The 23,015-nt window shown below is 38.6% G+C and overlaps 1 protein-coding gene across 6 annotated transcripts in view; it reads left to right on the forward strand.

Annotated features, from left to right (window-relative positions):
- Nucleotides 1–23,015, forward strand: part of NOL4 (nucleolar protein 4) — a 199,876-nt gene that overhangs the window by 131,725 nt on the left and 45,136 nt on the right. For 5 of the 6 annotated variants that reach the window (XM_054059343.1, XM_054059339.1, XM_054059340.1 and 2 more), the window contains 2 exons: nt 15,672–15,851; nt 16,607–16,798. In XM_054059343.1, the coding sequence (XP_053915318.1) occupies nt 15,672–15,851; nt 16,607–16,798 (372 nt within the window). The remainder of the gene's footprint in view (nt 1–15,671; nt 15,852–16,606; nt 16,799–23,015) is intronic. The other variant, XM_054059341.1, reaches the window with a different exon arrangement.

A 23,015-nucleotide genomic window follows, 5' to 3' on the forward strand; every position in this document is an offset into this window, starting at 1 on the left:
AATCTGCTTTTGACTCAAGCAGAAAGACCCAGGTTACTGCCTTCAAGAGGGCCTTTCATTTTGAGAGGCAGAAGCTGGTAGGGCAATGAGTACTTTCCCAGCCGTCAACAAACCATGAATACTTGCCATGTAAGAAGAGAGAGAAATGTGGAGTGAAATAAAGAAGGTGTGCTGGTGAGGACTTGGAGATCTAGAACTTAAGTCAATAGGATGTCAGGTTTCTTCAGTTCTACTTTTTGAAAATAAACCTGTTTAAGTGTAATATAGGAATCAAGGATGCTAAAGCTACTCCTTTACAGGACTTGTAGAGACGAGCCATGACTGCCAGAGTGAGTCACATCTCTGTATTTTGTATGTTGCTTATCGCACTGTTGAAAATACTTACTGCATAGAAAAATTCAAGAGCTGGAATCCATATCATCACGTTCATATAAGAGCAGTTGCACTGGAGTTGCAAAATTTCTTGACAGGACTGAAGAGGTCATATTTACCAGAGAAAACCAGTTCCTATATACTTTCAATGCCTGCATGGTGTTACTTCTTAATAACAGAAAACAGAGCTATTAGTGTTCTGAGCCACATGTGAACAGATCTTTGTGTTCAAATAGAGCCCTTCTGCAGGGGTTGTAGGCCCAGGAATTACAAGGGGGAATCCTGTTGTATTTACTTTGTTGACTAGGAGATTGACTGGTAGGTTAGCAAGTCGGAATGGAAAGAAAAATATGCAAAGTAATATTACAGATGTTGCCTTACAGACAAGTAGACATTGCTGGTTTATAAGGCATTGTGAATCTTAATGGTATATATATATTTAAAAATTGCACCAGTATGTAAGCGTGTCAGGAAACCTTCTATCTGGGAACAATTTTCTTTGTCATGAACTTCTTATTTGTATTTTAGAAAATCTGCCTATAATCCTTTAGCTACAAAATAAATATACTGTACCCTTTTCAGACCCCCTAAAAATTCCTTCTAGTGAGATGAATCACAGTTTCATTGAGAAATCTTATATATTTAGAGACTCATGGCTCATGTCCAGTGCCTATCTAGATAACCAGCTGAGATGCTTTCTAGATACACATCAGGGGATCACATAAACTCTTAAATGCAAAAATCAGTAAGACAAGAAGTTTGGATGAGTTTGTTTTCTGTTTTGTATAACTATCTTTAAATCTACAGAATCTTGACTATACCTTAAGCTTTAGCACACGGACTGTTGACTAAATAGATCATAAAGACCCAGTAAAGATCTTGGGATAAAAACTCATCATGTTTTCTTGGTACATAGATCACAGTGCAAATCCTGGCAGCTACACCAGGCTGGGGTATATGAGTGCTTTTTTGACTCCACATTACTTTCTGCTCTGTGTAGTCAGCTCTAAGCTGTCCCTGGTGCAACTCACTAGACAGAAAGCAAGTTTCATTCAGGAAAGATCATAGAGCTGCAGGGATGCCAGCACCAGCTGATGATGCCAGGTGCGTGCAGCAGGTTTGGTACCCTAAGGGAGAGACTGCAAAGATAGTGCATGTGCAGAAGAGAAAATTCTACTTAGGTTCATTAAATCTGGTTGCTCACTAAGGAAGGGTGACTTTACTAAAGTTATATTTGCCTCTCAGTTTTTAAAATCAGTCCCTGCTTACTGGTTTCCTGGACACACTGGCCTGGACACACAACAGAGCAGAGTCAAATGCTGCTTCGAGTGACAATAACAGGGCGTGTTCACAGAAAACGCTTCTGTCCCACACATTTGGTGCATCTTGTATTTGGGTTTAGTAAAATACAACAGGTGAGGTTTATATTGCCCATTCATGCTCCAAAAGGATTTCTTTGCCTGTAGATCACAGCACTGCATGTCGTGAACTCGGGCAGAACTCTGTGAAAGAGGAGAATGAGTGATCACATAGTGTAGGCAGTTGCACTGGGGACGACGACGACATTTTCTTACACAAGACATACGATGACTTATTTTCATTTTAAAAAACATATTCTGTTTTGTTTTCCTCATTGTATGTTCAATTCCATCTATGGAAGCTAAGGATATAGTAGTAGACATATCACATAAGGAAGCAAACAGAAATGGATACAAACTTTTAGGGCATTAGGGGAGTTCAGATCTGGATCTGAACTGTTCAACTTATTTTTGTCATGTGGTGAGCTGACTTACTATAGGATCAAATCCCTTTTCTATGAGTTTGGGGAGGGGAGGAGGGCAGAGATTAGATCATTTGGGTTGGAGCAAGGTACAAAGCAGTTTTCACAGCTGTTCACTGCTCCATAGTCAGGCATCGAGTTGTGGTATCAGTATGAGAAAATACACTCTCTGCTTTGATGTATTCCATTTTTTCTGGTATATTTCTACCTGGTTTTCCTCACAGAACTCTTTCTCTACAACACTGTGATTTTTGGAGGAGGTGGAGATTTGCCAGACAGGATTTTCTAGCCTACTAGGGGAATTCTCCATTGCTGGATGGTGAGTTCATCCTTGTGCACTGATTTAGTAAGCTAAAGTAAACACAGATAACAAAGTGGTCCTTAGAATTTCTGAGTTGAAATAAGTTTCCTAGTAGAAGATAAAAATATTGTTTGTTGTAAATGAGTTTGAGCTTTTACTGACAAAATCTATTAGGTCATCTCAGAAAATTCTGTGCTGCTTAATGGCTGTGTGGTTCCCTCTATCTGAGCTATGAGTGCCAATGTGACAGAAACATTTCACAGTAAACAAAGATTACGCAACTACAAGAAATCATAGAGAATACTGGAGCATGGAGTAAAGTTTGGAAGTGCAGTTCCCTTTCCAAACAGCAGCTGTTCTGGGAGCTTACAGTATGCCATGCTATTCCAGAGCAAGCAGGATGATTCTCTTCTTACAAGTCTGAAAGTTTAACAAGTGGCATAAAATCTCATGGGTCATTTATAACCAGGCCATCCAACATTCTAGCTCATTTTTGTATCAAATATTTACTAAAGTTTGTGCAAGGTAGAACGTGCTGTACTATCTCAAGTAGGCAAACATGGATTACGGTGAGAATTTCTGGTTTCTTCAGAGTGGGACCATGATTCAACAGAGATCCTTGGTGACAGTGGGAGGGATTCAGGAGGCTACTGTGATCTCTCTAGTTCTTATGGGAAAGAGCATTTGCTCTTCAGCACAGCTCTGTTGTGTGCTGTAATTGGTTCCCTGAACAATTTGATCAGGAATTGCCTTTTCTTTTGAGACTCCTCTTAATGCTTTTTGTAATATTGTCCTCCATCCCCACTCTCAGAATGTCAGAATGTTTCTTTAGCAGGAGCACAGCCAGCATGGCTATAGGACTTAAAGGTTCTTCTGTTTCTTGGTGCTCTTTTTATGTGAGTACAAAGAATGCATTGTTCTGGAGGACTAATGGGTAGTGATTGCCTTTCTGAGGAAATCTGCGGTATTTTTATGGTTGTCATGTGCAAACCTCAAGCAATACATCTGGCTTACTTGGATGATAATTGGTTTATTTCTCCTTCCCTAAACAAGGAGGGTTAAACTACAAGCACTTCCTACAGATCAGTCTACAGACTTATTCATGGTAGATAAGTAAAGAACTAATCAGTAATCTGTTCCGTTAGCTTCAGCTAAGATATTTCACCTGATCCCCTGTCACTCAGACTATTGCAAACCAGGAGCAGTCCCCCCTCCTTCTCCAAGTTCAGGAGCCCTGTCTTCATCTCTCCCCTCTTGGTTGGTTTCAATTTCTAAATCTCCCCACCTGGCCCTTAAGCAGTAATTAAGGCAATTATCAACTAGCCCTCAGAAGCGGAGGCTAATGCAATCCAGCTGATCTACCTCAGGTGACATTTCGTAAAGCTCAGCAAAAAAAAAAAAAAAAAAAAGAATAATAAATGGTTGCTGCTACAAGCAGATAGAGGCAAAAGACAGAAAGAAAGAGCAAGCTAGTCCTTCATTCTCTAGTTGTGCCTTATAGTTTTCTGTAAGGACTATGCTCCTTTTCTGCATATGCAACAAATTTTTGTGGTGCCCCTGTTGTATTCCTAGCTTCCTCCAAAAGAACTCATTCTTTAATACATCACCTCATTATTTGGATCAGTTGTAAATGGCTGTTCAGTACTGAACAGATTATTTTGGGTTACATGCATGTAATCAATTGGCTTTGGGATTTTTTTTTTGCATGAGTCTGTCTCTCAATATGTTGCCATTACTGTCTCTTTCCCTCTAATCTGTATTTCTGAAGATTTAAATGATCTTTCAAGTCCCTCATGATCAGAAGAGGAGTGACAGGACTGTCTCCTCTCACCCGTTCTGGCATGCTGAGTTCCTGAACCTCAAGTAGCACTCTTTTGCTGAAGTCATCACAAGAATGGGACAGAGGCATCCTTCGTCTTCATTGCTTTCTTTCCCTTTACCTAGTGAAAAGAAATGCTCCTCTCCTTCACTGCTGATGCTGTTGCGACACACAAACTCTGCTGTGCTATTGTATTGTTATCCATACATCTGTCTCTGCTGTTACTCTGTGGAAGTTTCTTTTGAAACTTTCTATAGCCTAGAAACCTCTTGCATAGCTTTTGTCTTTCCTGGGAAACACAGAGACAGATGAGCAGGATGGAAGTAAGTGTGAATCTTATCTCCTGACTTCCTGATACAGTTTGAACTCTTTTGCCTCTGAATGTGTTTGCTCCTTGGGAACATTACTCTGCAGGCAGAAAAAGCTTGCATATACTTGAGCTGCTATGGAGGATTACAAAACTGTCATAGTAACGAGTAAGAGGAAGAAAAGGGTAGTGGAATAAAGGGGCATGTACAAAGTTTTTGGGTTCCCTGTGGTTATAGTTCTCTTGGCAAGGGCTTCACCTGTAGCTGACAGAGGTAGACTCAAGGGATATTATTAAAAAATAAGCACATAATTTCCACATGTAGATTCATGCTTTGGGACTTGAGAAAATGGCCTTATGTTTCATGTTTGTAGTTGAAGAAAAAAACAGGTTATTGAACCCTTTTGATGACTTAAGTTGAATTTATGGCAAGAGGGAGCAGAGAGAAATTTAGGGAGGATGTGAAGAAAATAGGAAGAGAGTCAAGAGAATGAAGCAATAACAACTAAGGTATGATGAGTTCAAAGAGAAAAAGAGAAAGATTTAAGGAGAAAATAGCTTGAAAAAATGGTTTACACTGAATCAAGGGGCATTAACAGAAGGAATAGCAAAGGAGGAAAAGAAAAAAGAACAAAGATTGTGGCAATTTTCTAGTTTGTTGTGGATGTTTGACAAGGGGCCCATGACTAAACTGGTGAATTGCATGTGGTTTTTGTTCCTTACTGCTAAAGTGAGGAAGGGGATTATTCTAATTAAGTTTTCCAGCAGCAATTTTCTCAAGATTAGAATAGAGCATGTGATGAAGCCGTGTTGATAAGAAACCATTCCATTCTGTAGTTACTATAACATTCTTTGCCACGTACCCCTAAGAAATTGAAATCCAGGCAATAAAATAGTAAACTTTGGACACTTAAACTACTGCTCAAAAAATTGTTTCACTCCTGTATTTAATTTCCTGCTTTTTCTGAAAATAACTTTTCATACCTAAGTCAGACTTCAGAGGTCACAACCACAGTTGTAGCATTCAGCAACTTCTTTTTTTTTGAAAGCTAACAGGAGTTTGGGTTATTTGCTAACAATAGCGGTAGCGCTGTTGGCCAGTAAGAGGGCTCTTTGAAGGATAGATTGAGTTTTGTGAGGGATTTCACTGCAGGAGAGTTCCTATGAAGTGCAATTGTTTGTTGTACCTCCGCTGATGTGATCAGTTATACTTTACTCCGCTGTCACTTAAATGACAAAAGGCAGCAAAGGCAGGAGTGAGAGTCTTGAGGCTTGCATTATGATTGTCGTTGTGATATTCAGGCTTATACAGACCATCTCCTTAGTTACTTCCTAAATGTCTTGCCTGTGTTAGAGGTTTAATTCTCAATTTAAATAAAATTAGGGAAATTAAAAGCCCAGTGTTTTTGCAAAATAGTTTGTAGTTTTTATCAGCCAGTTGACCAACAATTGAACAAAGAATTGGTGGTCAAAAATGCTCTGTACCTGCCTGCAATGTAAACCTCAGTAGTCATTGAAGTACGTTTCATAAGAAAAGCATTCCCTAGTCCCTATATAAACTGTCAGTACTTCATTTAAGAAAAGACAATAAAAATTAAAAACTCTGACAACTGAAAGGCTGCAGAATTTGGGCAGAAATTGTAAAGGTTCTTGGTAAAAGGTCCAAATTTCACCGAAAATTAGAAATGGTAGTTTTCCAGTTGAAGTTTTTGGTTGTTGCATTTTTACAAAAGCACCAAGACTACATGGGACACTCCCAGGCTTTTGGCTTCATAGAGATATGGTAGTACCTCATAGTATGCTATTGCTGTCCTTAGGAGACCACTCATGAAGTTTCCTTACCTTTAATAATATGATAGGTTTTCTTTTGTTTGTAAGGTAGGCTCTTACAAGAGTATAACATCTTCATTCAGATATTCTGGTTTCATTGTGGGTGAACATTTAAATCCTCCATTGGATTATGGTTTGCAGAAATCCAGAAGTTTGTGATGGAGCTTTACCATGTGGCAGCCTCTGTTTCCCAAATTCACAGAAACTCTGTCGGATCCTCTTAAAGCTTCAGAATAGCAGTGTGTGATGCCAAAAATAATTTAGGCTTTTGAGTCTGTCACTATTTAGCTTTGGCTTTTTAACTCCCACAAAGGACATTGTATTTTTTCCAGAAACATAGTAGCCCCATTTTGCAATACGACCAATTATTGGGGCTTATATAACTAGGCTTTTTTAGCATTTGATTGAAAATGCCCATCTTCCTACGTCAGTGACAGGGTTCTAGAAGTCATTAATAAAACAACTTTGTTAAATAAAAGCTGTGAGACATAGGCAAATCTGCTCTGTTAAATCATTACTCTTGACACTAGTAGACTAGGGAGGTTTGGACATGCTTATTCTGATCCGCCAAGAAATTTCCTCCTCTAAATGGGGAATGGCGGGGGAAGGAGCAGGAGCCTTCCTGAAGGTGCTGAATGGAGTAACAAGAGATTGGTTGCGGATAAATTAGAAAGAAACTCATAAAACTGTTGCCTCTAAATCACAGAATCATAGAATCATAGAATCATAGAATAGTTAGGGTTGAAAGGGACCTTAAATGTAGTCTAGTTCCAACCCCCCAGCCATGGGCAGGGACATCCCACTAAAGCAGGCTGCCCAAGGCCCCATCCACCCTGGCCTTGAATACATCCATGGATGGGGCATCCACAACCTCCCTGGGCAACCTGTGCCAGTGTCTCACCACTCTCATGGTGAAGAAATTCTTCCTAATGTCTAGTCTAAATCTGTCCCTGTCCAGTTTATACCCATTCCCCCTGGTCCTATCCCCACAAGCCTTTATGAATAGCCTCTCTCCAGCTTTCCTGTAGACCCCTTTCAGGTACTGGAAGGTCACTATAAAATCTCCTCAGAGCCTTCTCTTCTCCAGGCTGAACAGGCCCAACTCTCTCAGCCTGTCCTCGTAGGGAAAGTGCTCCAGCCCTCCAGTCATCTTTGTAGCCCTCCTCTAGACTCGTTACAATAGCTCCATATCCTTCTTATGTTGAGGATTCCAGAACTGGACACAGTAGTTTGGATGCAGTCTCACAAGAGAGGAGTAGAGAGGGAGAATCATTTCCCTCGCCCTGCTGGACACGCTTCTTTTGATGCAGCCCAGGATACGGTTGGCCTTCTGGGCTGTGAGTGCACGTTGCCGGCTCATGTCGAGATTCTCATCGACCTGCACCCCTAAGTCTTTCTCTGCAGGGCTGCTCTCAATCACATCATCCCCCATCGTGTACTGAAAATGGGGATTGCCCTGACCCAGGTGCAGCACCTTACACTTCGCCTTATTGAACCTCCAGTCTGTCCAGGTCCCTCTGGATGACATCCTATCCTTCCAGTTTGGCAACTAGACCACTCAGCTTGGTGTCGTCTGCAAAATTGCTGAGAGTGCACTCAATCTCGCTGTCAATATCATTGATAAAGATATTGAACAGCACCGGTCCCAATATGGATCTCTGAGGGACACCACTTGTCACGGATCTCCATCTGGACTTTGAGCTATTGACCTCTACTCTTTGAATACGACCATCCAACTAGTTTCTTATCCACCTTGTTGTCCACCCATCAAATCCATATCTCTCCAATTCAGAGAGAAGGATGTTGTGGGGGACCATGTCAAAGGCTTTACAGAAGTCTAGATAGATCACATCCATCTGTTTAGCCATGTCTGCTGCTGCAGTTACCCCATCATAGAAAGCCACCAAGTCCTCCCTGTCCTCCCTGTGCTTTAGTGTAGCTTCTAGTAGGATCTGTTCCATAATCTTCACAGGCACAGAGGTGAGGCTGACAGGTCGGTAGTTCTCAGTGTTGTCTTTTCTACCCTTTTTAAAAATGTTCACAGTATTACCCTTCTTCCAGTCACCAGGGACTTCTCCTGATTGCATTGACTTTTCAAATATCATGGAGATATATATGATCATATGGAGATATATATGATCATATCATGGATATAATTTTCAAGTATCATATCTTCTTTTTTAGTTTAACCAGCAGGTCTTGACTCAGCCATGCCAGTCTCTTCCCTTTCCTGCCTGATTTTCTACATACAGGGACTGAGCACTCTTGCGCCTTGTGGAAAGCATCCTTAAATATTTTCCAGCTCTGTTCTGCTCCCTTGTCTTGGAGGACCATGTCCCAGGGGATCCTACCGAGTAATTCCTTGAAGAGCTGGAAGTCTGCTTTCCTGAGATTTAGTGTCCTGACTATACTCCTCACCTGTCCCATATCCCTCTGGACCTTGAACTCCACCAGTGCATGAACACTGCAACCCAGGCTGCCACTGACCCTAACATCACTGATGAGTTCACTTGTATTGGTGACCATAAGGTCCAGTATTGCTTCTCCTTGGGTGGGGGTCTCTATCAGCTGGACTAAGAAATTATCTTCAATACACTCCAGGAGTCTCCTGCATTGCCTACAGCTTGCCATGCCAGTTCTCCAGCATATGTCTGGGTGGTTGAAGTCCTCGAGTTGGGTGAGAGCTTGTGAGCACGAAGCCTCCTGTAGCTGGAGGAAGAAGGCTTCATCAGTTGCCTCACCTTGATCGGGTGGTCTGTAGTATACACCAACCACAAGGTTCCCATTGGTTCTTCCATCTTTAATTTTTACCGACAAACCCGTTCATGGCTACTCTTCAATGACAGCTCTTCACATTCTATCCCTTTCTTGAGATAGAGGGCAACATCTCCACCCCTCTTTCCCAGTCTGTCTCTCCTGAACAGCCTGTAGCTGTCCATAGCCACATTCCAGTCATGGGACTTGTCCCACCATGTTTCTGTGATGGCAACCAGATCATAGCTTTCAGGTAGCACAGTAGCTTCCAGCTCTTCCTGCTTGTTACCCAAGCATTGTGCGTTAGTGTAAGGGCACTTCAGCTGGACTGACAGTTGCATCACCTTCCCAGTGGACCTTCTATTACCTATAAGGTGTTTTTGAGAAGTATCCTCCCTAACACCTGACCTCTGACAAGTGTCCTTCCACCTCTCGTTAAGGGCTAGCTCAGTGTTATTCCCCTCCCGCTTCGTATCTAGTTTAAAGCCCTATCTACAAGCCCTCCAAGCTCCTGGGCAAAGATCCCCCTCCCCCTCTGAGAAAGGTGGCTCCTATCTGAAGCCTGTAATCCCGGTGCCATTTAGGCCATCCCATTATCAAAAAACCCAAAGTTCTTGTTGTGACACCAGCCACAGAGCCATGTATTAATCGACTGGACCCATCTGAGCTGTTCTATGTCACCACCTGTTACTGGGAGGAGGGAAGAAAAAATCACCTGGGCCCCTGATTCCCTCAGTAGCCGTCCCAAGGTCTTAAAATCATTTTTAATCTCCCTTGGGCTTCTCACAGCTGCTTCATCACCTCCCACATGGAGCAGCAGTAACAGGTAATAGTCAGTTGTTCTCCCAAGTTTCTTGGTTACATCCCTTACCCAGGCTCCTGTAGGCAAGTTCCATGCAATGTGGAAAACTCACAGTTTGTGCAGGAAGAAAGTGGAATTCTTAAGTATCCAATATTCATTTAAAAAATAATTTTAAGGTGAAGATATAGGACATAAATTTTCCCTTAACCTTACAAGCTTAGCCTTTTCATTTTGTTTATATGTCAACGTGTTTCTTATTCACAGCCAGTTCATCCAAAGAGTGTTAAACTTTTCAAAAGCCTTGTGTATGTAGAATCAGTTAAAAATTTTTTTATAAAAAATTAAAATCAAGTTCTAATATAATTGACAGTTTGGAAAAAAATAAGTCTTCAAAGCAATCAAGTCTAGTGTCATAAGAACATTCTAATCCCATTCTGTATTACAGGAATGTTTTCTATAAAAATATGTATACACAATAGCACATGGGAAAATAAGTGGAAAAGCACATTTAATTTGCAAGAGCAATTGCTGAAATGGTACACTTTTGTGGTACAGAGTGAAAGAGTGAGATGTAGAAAGAGATAAAAAAAGGGTTGGAGGTGCAACAGAAGGGATGAGCAGAACTCTGTCAGCTTCAGACTATGGTTATATTTGCTCATTACAAAATTTTATTTAGTGACTCTTTTAGGTATGGAAGCAGATTTCAAGAAGAGAATGATGCCGGTAAAGTGTTTTCATCTCTGCCTACTTCACAACTCCTTTCCTTTCCATGCACCATGGGAACCTGTGCTACTGTCTTACTAGCTCTTCCGATCTCCAGATCTCTTCAGACCACAGGAGTCCTGTGGTTTACAAGTGTCTAATGTAACAACTGACAGAATTGCACAATGTCCAGCTAAATGTAAAACTGTCCAACTAAATGTAAATATAAAATGTAATGTAAAAGTGAAAAATGACACTTCATTTTAAAAAAAATCTGCTATGCTTTCTTCAGAGGCTTTTTTCCCCTGAAAAGGTGTTCTTTTATTTGGTTTGGGTTTTTTTTTTTCCCCCTTTTTGGCCTTTTTAGTAAAATCACAAACCCCTGACTTTCCCAGTTTTTGGCTGTTACAAGTAACTTGTTAATTGCTGGGAGAAGCCTTCTGCAATGAGTTCATTTGGCATCACCCTCCAGACCAGGTTTGATGGTCATACACCAGTGTCTGGGCCTACCAGGCTTTGTGTCTCTATGATAGACTTTATATTTATTAATGTTCTGGATTACTCCTGATTTATTTCTCATAAAATAACAGCATGACTTCTGCTGGCAAATGTGGGGTTTCTGTATTACCGTCTTTTGCCTGCATGGAGTATTCTTTTATCTTACAAATCAAGTGATAAGACCTTTCTGCTGTGAGCATATTAGAAATCAGTCAGGCAATAAAGGAATATGTTCTCCAGAGAAAGGCCTCATATAGAATGTACTTGGAGTGTTGGAGTTGCTCTTTGAGAGAGTTTCGGATCAAATAAAGAACATCTTGAGCAGACCAGTAGGAATTATTATGAATCTGGAAAATGGAAGTTTCACAGCATGAATGAATTTATTGGGAAGAGAAGATTGAGGGAAGGGAACATGATAACAGTCTTCAAACATCTGAAAGAACCTTGTAAAGAGGCCAGAGAATGCACTCTTCTCCAGGTACACCTATACTCCGTTGCAATATGAGGTAGATGAGTGAGGAAGAAATAAGCTTAGTACTGTTTTTGAAAGTCAAAGGTGGGTGTTGAGAATTTTTTATCAATTCTGAAGACAGTGAAACACTGTTGCCTATAGTCTGGGGGTTACATAGCATCTCTGTCACTGGAAGTTGGAAGATATCAACCAGACAAACAGAGGTCAGGAATGAACTACTGACCTTGTTCTGTGGCAGCAAGATGAACTACATGACACTCCTAGGACTTTTATTGTATGATTTGAGACTTCCTTCAGGTGACTTTAGTTGCTGATTATTAAACGTATTGAAAAGATATTGTTATTTCATGTCATAAGCTCCTGAAGGCAGATTGTTAGGCAAGAACCTTTACTTTCAATTTTATAAGCCTCAAGTGTTTAATACTTATTGTTGCAAGGAAGAGATTAAAATAATGAACTTGCAACCTTCAGAAAAGGGCAAGGACAAAGTTGCCAAAATATATCAACATCTCAGCATTCTTAAGACAACTTTATAATCACCTAAGTGTTTGGGGGAGGCAATACTCTTGGCCATAGCCTTGGCTTAGTTTGTTCTCCTTGAATAATTTCTCATTTTACATTGCTGTCACTTTCTTTTCCGCCCTACATTTGTTAAGCACAAAGGTTTAATGTATGAAACATCTTGTGTCTAGTAATGCTTCCACTTGATAATTGCTTTAGTCTTGCATTGCTGTCAAGAGAGACGTGTATGCTTCCTCTGTCCCTTCCATGCTCACACTCTCCTGTCATCACAAAGGTTTGTGATATTGGGTCATGAACTGCAGCCAAGAACTGATCCTGGTGTTGAACAGCCTGTCAAAAGAAAAAAAACCCAACCAAACAAATCACAACATTTTAACGAGGATCACTTCTCCAGTCTAGTTCACTGCATGATCATAAAAATGTATGTGTCAAAGGGCGTACAGGACTCTGAATGAGCACTTTCCTGTCTCGCGAAGGTGGGAATAGCCTTTTGAAGGGAAAGAATTAAAACTGCGAATGTGTATTAAGGAAAAGTAGCCCTCTGCTGTCCTATTCCATGATTGTTAGGCCCTGCAGCTGCTTAACAGAGTACCAAAAGAAATGCTTATCAGCTTTTGCATAAAGCAGAGTCAACACAAGTGAGAGAAATGGTCTGCTCTTTCTCTGCCTCAACAGTCACCTGTGTAGGAATACAAAAAGGTATAAATTTTATTCTTAACTGAGCTTTTGTAATTTGGTCTCTTAATTTGCCAATATAACAGCTGGGAAAAAAAAAATGCCTCTCTTTCCTGGTACTGTATACAATCTCCAAATCCACGATTAATAAATATGGATTCCTGCCATGCAACTTTCTCAGAATATGTTGCTCTCCACAGTTCACTTAAGATGCCAAAGCTGTTAAAATTAAAAAATAAATATTTTGTAGAGGACGTTGGACAAGGCTCTCTTTGCAATGCTTTCTTTAAAAACAGAACAAAACCAAAAACAAAACCAAAATGAAAAACTTTTTTGAGAGACATAGATAACCCACTTTGGCTTGAGTGACTTTCCTTCACAAAAGCAAGTCTTGGTACATAATTTACGATCTTCACATCCAGCCCAAACATATGTACATACTGAAATGACTTTTGCATCTGTTCGATTTTATGCACATGAGTAGTCTAATTGGGTTTAATCTGATGAAATGACTCATGCGAAATCAAGTGGTTGTAGAACAAAGGTTTCATGTAGTAGGGTTCTTCAGGGCAGTAGCTTCTACAACTTTATATGGTGCCTAGCAATCAAAATGTCTTTTGATTATCTAGAAGCCCCCTGCATGCTGTATAGCTGTAGTAGGAGGTAAAACAAAAAGTCATGCAGCCTAGATCAGACCTTCTGCATAGTACTTGGACACAATTACAGTAATTGTAGGAATTAATTAATTGTAATTTTTTAAAAAAATTTTTCTCTGTGAATCTCTTTGGGATCAAGGAAAATCACTCTTCTTATTCCTTCATAACAGGCTACAAGGCTGCAGCTGTTGCCCTTCTGGTAGCTGTTGGCCAGGTTAAATACTGTTGCTTATATGTGCTAGACAATGGTAAGTTACAGGCATCATCTCCTATGAGGATAAAACCATATTCTTCAGCAGACTAATAATTCAATGCATTGAGCACCTCCTGCAAAAAGACTTATCTCAATGGCCAGCAATGTAGATATTCATCATCTTCCCAGAACAAAATATCAGTGTGTCAAGAAAAGAAAGAGGGGGTTTTTTTTGTGCTCTCCCAAGTCTTCCCATGCCATTTCACATCTGCTATTCTGAACCCTGGCTAGTTTCTTGCCCAGTAACAGTGCGGTCATGGGCTGTAGGAAGAGAAGAGGTGATAGTGAGCTTGTTAATTGTTGAAGGTGTTTGTATCCAGAGGCTGGGTCTTCTGCTTTCTTTTGATGTTTTCTCATTTTCCCTACATCTGTTATAAGGGTCTAAGGAATGGAGAGTGGTCTAGAGAGTAAAGACACTCAAGGAAGGGAATGAGGGAGGCTGCAGGATCTGGTGTTAGGAGCATTAGGGATTAAAAAGTGGAATTCCAAGGAATTTGTAATGTGATAATATGTACTGTGGAGGATGGATTGAAAAGGAAGGCTTCGTGTATGGGTGCTCACAAGGCAAGACAAGGAAATGCATGGGCATGACTCCAAAACTGATGACATACAGAGGACCAAAGTGAGATGGAAATGGAAATAGGGAAAGAAAAAAAGAAGTTGGAATAAGAATATAAAGCAAGAAGTGTGCCTTAAAGATGAATGGTGTTCTTGGCCTTTCCCTTGTACCTCACTACCCAGCTACACTCTGTGATTAGTGGAAACATCTGAAATAAAGACAGTTTTAGGAAGCTCAGAATGTAAATCAAGACATGATTTTAAGTATCTGAAATGTGGTTTTGGTTCAGGCATTATGTTCCTGACTTTTGGTGACATTTAGGCAGGAGGTACCTAACAAAACTTTATATGTTAAGTTCATTGTGTAGCACCTGATTCAGAACTCTCTAATAGACTACAGTATGCTTTGAAGCAAGAGAGGAAAATATTGAAATCTTACAGGATTAAAATGTAGAAGTAAGTTGTGATCTGAATGAGTTAAATGTGAATCTGATGTCTCTGGTGAAGATACTTTCTGATACTTTTTCATGACCGGAAGAAAGCTTTGATCTTAAAGTCTTAAGTCATAGAAGGCTTTTTATTACTGATGTCTTTTTGTGGTCTGAAGTGGGAACAAGTACCTGAACTGTGATATTGCAAGGAAAAATACAGAGTATTGACTTTTGATAATTGAAAACTTTTTTATCCTAAAGTGGATAAACTTTAATGAGATGGTCATCTGTTTTATCCACCAAGCTGAATTTCTGCTCAGGGGAAAGTTCTGAATGCTGATAAGCAAAGAGAAAATGGTTTTACTGTATGATTATCAGAAGAGCATTCAAAATGTTAACAGACCTACATATCTTTAATTATTTCTGGGGTTTTGCGAGTGAAACTAGGAGATAATCATCTCTGTGTTTTGAATAACTTATTGCAGCTCTTGGTAATATTTCATATTGATTGGATGAATATCAATGTTTCCGATTTAAACCTCTTTGCCTTAGATCTAATTTTTAATCCTTTGGAGTTTTGTGCAAATCCACTGCCTCTTAATTACATCTTGGCTAAGACAAAGAAGTTGGTATTTGTAAGAAACTTCTGTATGTAGAACTTAAACAAGCTGTATGGCAAAGGTCTCATGTTAACTATTTTCATAGATAATTCATTTGTTAATTGATTTACTGAATTTGCAGCCGGTCACATTTTTCTAGAGTACTGAAATGAATATTGATACGAAATGTTTGCTCTGACAAGGATTATGAACACTTTATGTTGAACAAAGGATAAAAAGAAATCATAGCATTCTTTAAATATTTATAAAGTATTTTTGATGAGTAGACCTTATTTCCATGGTGAATTTTTACAAGTGTGTGCTTTTTGTCTATTTTCAGTCCCCTGCACATAGCTATTCAAGCTATGACTCGGGCAAGAATGAGAGCGTAGACAGAGGTGCTGAAGATCTGTCTCTGAATCGAGGAGATGAGGATGAGGATGACCATGATGAGCAGGAAGATCCTGAGAAGGTTAATGAATCAGATGGGGTAGAAGCTGAGCGACTGAAAGCTTTTAATGTAAGTCCTCTTGAACTCATTTTCTTCTTTACTTCTACTATTCCTTTTACACTGTTATTTATGGGTAAGTTTGACAATATTAAAGGCACATGAATTTAATTTGCACGATTTATTTCAATTATTTTTTTAATACACATTAAACTCTTGCTAACAGATGACAGATTTACTGTGTTTTATTTAGAATTTTAAGGCAGAGTGCCATCTTTACCAGTGAGGAAAATAAAGATTTGTTCTGTATGTGTGTGTGTGCACCCGTGTGAGTGTGGATATGCGTGTGTGTATGTGCATGTTCACTCATTGAATGGAAAGGGGCTGTAGTTAGTTTATCAAAAGACCATTCCAGTGGTCACCTGTTCTCTATTGCTTTCCCAATGATTGTAATTATGCATGAAAAAACAAGCAATTGTTCAAACAAAGAAAAGTGAGAGTCAGTTCAATACAATGATTAGCAATCACAGCTTATTGTTAATAATGGAACTTAAGTAGTGCCTGTTTTCACAATCTGTTGTGGTTTATCTCACAAGTTCTGTGTCCTATAGACTATTCTTTTCTTGTCTTTTTTTTTTTTTTTCTTTAATCAGCCCCCCTCAAAATAACCCTTTAAAGAACTGTTTGCTTAATATTTCTGGCTCCCCATTACAAAACTCTTCAGCGGATAGAAAAAATGTCTTCCTATCAGTAATCAAGACAGGAAGCTAGGAAGCGAAGAGAGCTGCCCTCCAAACCCATCTCCTCTGTCTCCCTCTTGCCAACAGATGTTTGTCAGGCTGTTTGTAGATGAAAACTTGGACCGAATGGTCCCAATCTCTAAGCAGCCCAAAGAAAAGATCCAGGCTATCATTGACTCATGCAGGCGACAATTCCCTGAGTATCAAGAGCGTGCCAGAAAACGCATACGTACTTACCTCAAGTCCTGCAGGCGGATGAAAAGAAGTGGTTTTGAGATGGTGAGTTTTGATTTAAAACCCAGCCCTAGTTTCCATCAAAACCCCATATGTAAATCCATGGCACTATTTTGTTTTCATCTTAGTGTCTTCTTTTTGTTTGGTTTTTTTTTTTTTTTTTTGGTAATACAAGGTCAGAGATTTCTTTTTCACTCCTCCATTCTTCTTAAATTTATTCCCTTTGTTCAATGGTTTAAAAATGCTACGAGACACCAGAGTTCACAAGATGAGCTAGGATGGATGCATAGGAAAAGAAGAACAAAGCAAATCATAAGGGAACCCAAATGATAGCATGTAGAGTGACTTATTTCCTACTTTAAGTTAACATTTGAGATTTTTGCCTGGAAAAATCTTGCAATGAAATAGATTTTTCTTTAAAATGCCTCTGCTAACTGTATTTCTGTGAGCGCCGTAAAAACTAGATCCTGCTAAAGAAATGCTATACCCAAGAAAATGTCCAGTGTAGTAGCATCACACTGGCAATGGCTTTGGCTTTGTTATTTTTTTCTTGTACATTTTAGCCTATTACTTATCAGTAAAAGTTACTCCTTTGAAATCTTTCAGTTGATATACAGGTGTGCAAAACATTAAATGCTTTTAAGAGACAGATGTCAAGATTACTGTTTGAGCATCCCAATGGTTTAGTAATTGTAATAGAACAAAAATCCATGCAAATTTTGATGGTACGCAACTGTCATTGTTTCCAGACATTGATATTTTAATATTACTCAGTAGCACAGAAATGGGTAAATAATAAGTCTTCTTACTAATTGGCAGCTTTGTTATCTCTAAAAAACTTTCGTATTTCCAAAACTCAGGAAAGTCAGAGGAAACTAGGTAGCTACACAGCTTACATTTGATGTGTCTTACCTATCTCTCTGGCCTTTAGATGACAACAACATCACCTCATCATTACAAATAGATATCATTTAGTGATTAAACATATCATTATTTTTTTAATTAATCATCTGCAAAACCATTGATTACCTCAAAGAATTATTGGAGATTATTGAATTTTACTGTTTCTCTGTTTCTCTCTGTCTTTCTCTTTCCTGCAGTTTTTGCAGAATACTTGCAATTTCCATGTGTTAAGATGTTAGCTGTCAGTTCTAAGAGCAAAGTATCATGTTTATTTGTAGAGTTTATTTGGCCACTATTGGTTAACACAAAAAGCAAACACAGAAACTAAATTTTTGTATATGTTTGTGATTTTAATCGAGTGCATGGTTTTATTAATTAAAACATTGGAAGAACAATGTTTCTGAACAATAGAAACTCAGTTGAAGAGAGACAGGTAGAATAAAGGACATCTGTACAGATAAAAATGCCAAAGATTGACCGGTGGTGTACATGTCAGATTGTATAGCCTTCCAAACTAAAAGATGGAAAACCAGAAAGTAAATATTTTCTACGATACACTAAATAGCATCAAATTGCATCTACTCACTCTGGCTGAAAATAATTCTGCAACATCAAGTTCAGCTTTCATGATGCCAAATATTTTTATTTTGCTGTCCTTTCAATTGAAAATACTTACAAAATTAGCTGATGCTAGCAAGTCTCCACACCATTCCAATTTCTGGCCTCATCGCTGTCATTATTCACAGTGATGAGCAGTTATGTAAACTGGCTCATTTTTTGTCATCTGAAAGACTTGCACGAGTGTTTTGCAATATGAATAAGGCTCTTACAATTTGACCCTCAAGAGCTAAGTTGGCTTGACTTCAGTGCACATTTGCAAATGTTGCTTCCATATGAATAAAGGTCGCAGGATTAAATTTATTCCTGGAATAGGAGAAGGAGCCAAGATTACCAGGAACATGATCCAAATACGTGATCTTTATAGTTCAGAAATATTCCCTAATTTTATAATGTTCCGCAACATTTTGTGTTGGGCTTTATTTCTTTCTAAATGAACAAATTACCTCTAAAATATTGACTTTGCTGCCCCATGAATGAAAGTGACAAGGCGCTGGAGCTCATGCCAAAGACTTCAGCCCTCTTGGGCCTGAAGGGAAATCTGTCCTGCTTCACCGATTGCAGGTAGGAACATGAGCCAAAGACTCATCTAAAGTCTTTGGAGGAGCTCCCATTAACTTCCTAAGAGATTAAGTGGTGTTTTATCTTTATGTCTTGAATAATTCTAAAATGTAATAGGTATCCATTTGTTGTTTTTAATTATTTTCTGGTTCCCATATTACAGCGTCGGCATCTTTTGATTATGAGCAGTTTTTAAAATGCTACCATAGACAGAGGTGCCTGACTGTATGATTATTTTAAATGCGAGAGTGGGAAAGAATCGCTTTATTTAGATAATAACATTTGCTCAAAACAATAAGGAAGGGACACGTTTATGTTGATTTTATAAAGGTCTTACCCTCAAATATAGCAGAAAAGAATAAAAATCTCCTCAGGAGCAATAGTGCTACCTATGTTACGTTAAATAGGATGTCAGACAGTCTCCACAGAAGATGTCTTTTCCCATGGAGATATTAAACACAAGGTTTTTTTATTTTGTTGAGGTTCAAAATGCTGCATTTGGAGGATTTACTTGCAAGAAGAAAAGAGAATAATCTCATTTATGGCATATGACAGTTCAGACTGTGTGGAACAGTGCAGCTATCACAGTGAAGTGTAGAGAAAATGTAAACACTAAGTTAAATTAGTGTAAGACTGCATGGTAAAGATGAAAAAGAATGCCTGAAGCCTTCTTCTGTCAGTTATTTGCCATCTGTAATCCAAACGACAGTTCTTGCTGCATAACAGACCAGTTATAGCTCTGAGGCAATGGGGAAGTCTCAGTCTCATGAGTGTTCATATTGTTAATTAATATGTTTCTTAGTATTAGTATTTTTAAGAGATTGCTTGTAGGTATTCTGCTTCTACTTATGACAGATAGTTGTCCATGGACTCCAAGGCAGCTTGCATAGCTTCTTGTTACAAATATTCCTTTGACGAGTTTCTTTTCTAGATTGGAAATGCTTTCCCCATTTGACTTTTCAGCTTGTAATTGTGCTGTTTTCATTCTGACACAAGCATATCCAACAAGGCACTACTAAAGTTTTTTCTCATAAATTGTAAGATTGTTTTTCTCCTCCCATTTGTCTCTTGCTTTTGGACTGTTGAGAATGTTCTCTTACTAAATTATATGATCTTACTCAGAATCTTTCACTGGGAGGGAAATTTATCATGTCCTGAATCCGCTGGCTTTTGGATGGAATCTCTGGCTTGCGCTTCCACCTCTTTTATGGTGTAGAACTTTGTGAACTTCTTAAAGATCTTGATATTCTTGACAAAATTCTTTCTTTCTCTCTTCATTAGCACATAAACAAAAGAAAAAATATAACTACTGCCATTTTTTCAAGGACTGATGTTAATGAGGATTCCTTTATATACATTAGATGGTTTTTGACCTGTATATGTGACACAAGAGAAGTTTTCTCTCTGAAATGGTCAAATGAAATTTCTCGCTAATGTTTTTAAAACCCCTCGTTTAGGCTTGTCCTAGCCTCTGTATCTGTAGAAAATTGCTATTTAAAATGATAGACAGCTGTTGGGGATATGTGATACAGGTTTATTTAGTTACAGTCAGAAATAAATTAGAGGTTATAAAGCATCGAATGAGGTTGAATTGACTGAATAAATACGTTTTCTTACTACTGTCTGGCTTGTCCCGTCTTCTTTCTATCATCAGTCTCACTGCATTCAGTTTGAAACTGCCTGTTACAGTATCTTTTCTGCAGTTCTGCCATTTTTTTCTAGGTGCATCCAATGCGAGAGCAAGGTTCTGCTATATAAAAAAACCCCCTTTTTATGAAAAAAAAAAAATCTGGGAGTAATCACCCTGATTACTTCTAAGTTTGAAATCAGAAGACAAAAAAAGTAGTACATGTGTCAGGTTTTTTTAATGCTGTGATTCTGAATTAGATCGAGACCTCTGCTGCAGTGTTACTTGACTAGGTGTGTTTTGCCTGTAGCTTAAGAGTAGGGCAGCCAGATCAGTGTATTTGTTTAGGAGAAACAGGAAATAAATCAGACTCAGTTTTGACTAATCCTCTGAAGTTTTGCTTCTAAACTGTTCGCTGTTGGAGTGTCCAATCCAATCACCACCTAACTCAGAAGGAATTAGTTCAGCATATTAATTCCCGAGGTCCTCTGTCACTCTGAAATCCCAGATAAATTTGGGGTACAGATAATCTTGCCTATGCTTGCTAGAGAAAGATGACTTGGGCTCTCTCAGCAATCAGTGAAATGTGTAGATGAACCAGTCCAGAGACATTAACCCTCAGCTGTCTCATGAGTCAACTTCTGGAGATACCTGTCTGTATGAAAGGAAAAAGAAGCCTATATGACTAGTTTAGACAAAATACTTCAGTTTTAGGTGGATAAAGTCAGATGGATCTTTGTTCTGTTGTTCAGATAAGCTGTTTAAAATTTCCACCAGCCTGAATGAAACTGCTCTCTGACTTAGCTCTGTGTGTAGGCACAGCAGTGGCAGCAGCAGCAGAACAGTGGTTGATAGGATTGTGTCAGTTACTCAGCATTTAGACAGGAATATGGATATGTTCATATGGATTTATTTGGGTACTGTTGTAATCAAGGTGCGACCTGCAATATTTCAATTGAATGTACTATAAAGCTGAAAACTTTAACTAGTAACGTGAACATCACTGAACATTTAAAAAGCCTCTTCTACCATTTTAGAGAGTATTTCTTTTTATTTCTTTGAATACCTTAATAGGTGTTACAATCGAGTATTTATCACAAGACTGCAAGACTGAGCAAAATATATCAAAACTCAATCCGAAATGCAGTGTCACAAGCATTAAAATGCCAGTCTGGTTGTTCATATTTCACTATTCTGTACTAAATAACAATTATAAAAGTACATCCAACAGAGTGCAGTGCTGTACTTCAGTCTGTAAATTTAAAAATCCTCTGTGGAAAGGTATCTCAGTCCTTTGTGACTATGCTGTGTAGGACAGTTCTGTGTAATATATTTCACTGCATTACAATGACTAAAAAAATCTCATTTGGAGATAATGTGTACCCTGTTTTGTGAAGTGTTTTGGGTGTTTTCTATGAAAAATTGTTATTTAGGTGTGGCATACTATTATAAATATACTGGGGATTTTAATACATTGTGTTAGATCTTAATAAGTTATTACGAAGAAGTTGTGCCATATTTGCAGTTAATTTTGTATATGAACTGGACTTAGGATACCTGAAGAAAAAACTGCCATGCAGGAATTCCCTGGGGAGTATCATGTTATTAGGAGCCCAACATGCAAAGAAGTGTTTAGTGATACCTCTGGGAAAACTTGGTTACTGTCAGAGAGGCATCTTAAGCATTCACCTTCACCTTTGGATGCCTCATCACTTTGGAAAATTGGGAACTATTTTTTTTCAAGTTTGAGTTAAATAATAACTTTAACTTAACAGTTAAAATATTTCCTCATTCACACATTTATATTCAAGTTCATACATTCATACTAGGGTCTCTATGAACAAAATGAAGTGGCTTGTATGTTTATGTGCTTGCAACTGACTTTTACTGAAAAATCTCCTTTTCAGTGTTAATTGGCCTAACCTAAAAGGTAGCATCTATGCACAAATGTCAAGTTATAAAGTTTGGCAGTTTAGCAGGAGTGCATGTGTGCCCATTGTCTGACATAATAGATAGCTGTACATTTTCAGAACTGAGTTAAACTGGTGTAATATGTAAGAGTATCAGGACTAAGCTTCTGTATGACAACTTTGGCTTTTATTTATAAGTGAATGCTGGATCTCACAAAAAATGCCGAGGTAGTAACTTTGGAGACAATAGACCTCTAAGCACAAGACAGCAAGTAGAGCAGATTGCAAACTTCTTTTTGGCGAATATACTGCTCCTAGATTATATTTCAGGCTAAACCACTATCTATTGTATCAATAAATGGTAGGTTTATACCAAAAATGTACATTTGAAATTAGAACGTAGCAGGTTTTTAGGTTCCATATAGAAATACAGAAACTGTGTGAATATGCCAGAAAGGGTATTTTATGATTCCTGTGAAGATACTGCAAAAGTACCTCACTTTAAACAGAAGGTCTGATGATGCTACAATTAGTGTAATGCAAATAGCTGTTTACAGCATATTGAAAGCGCTAGTCTGTTCTATGTTAGGGAATCATAGATTATACTAATAGAGCTAATTTCTAGAGAATCTGGGCCAAGGAT

The sequence above is a fragment of the Cuculus canorus genome, chromosome 2 (genome assembly GCF_017976375.1).
Source record: "Cuculus canorus isolate bCucCan1 chromosome 2, bCucCan1.pri, whole genome shotgun sequence".
Classification (NCBI taxonomy): domain Eukaryota; kingdom Metazoa; phylum Chordata; class Aves; order Cuculiformes; family Cuculidae; genus Cuculus; species Cuculus canorus.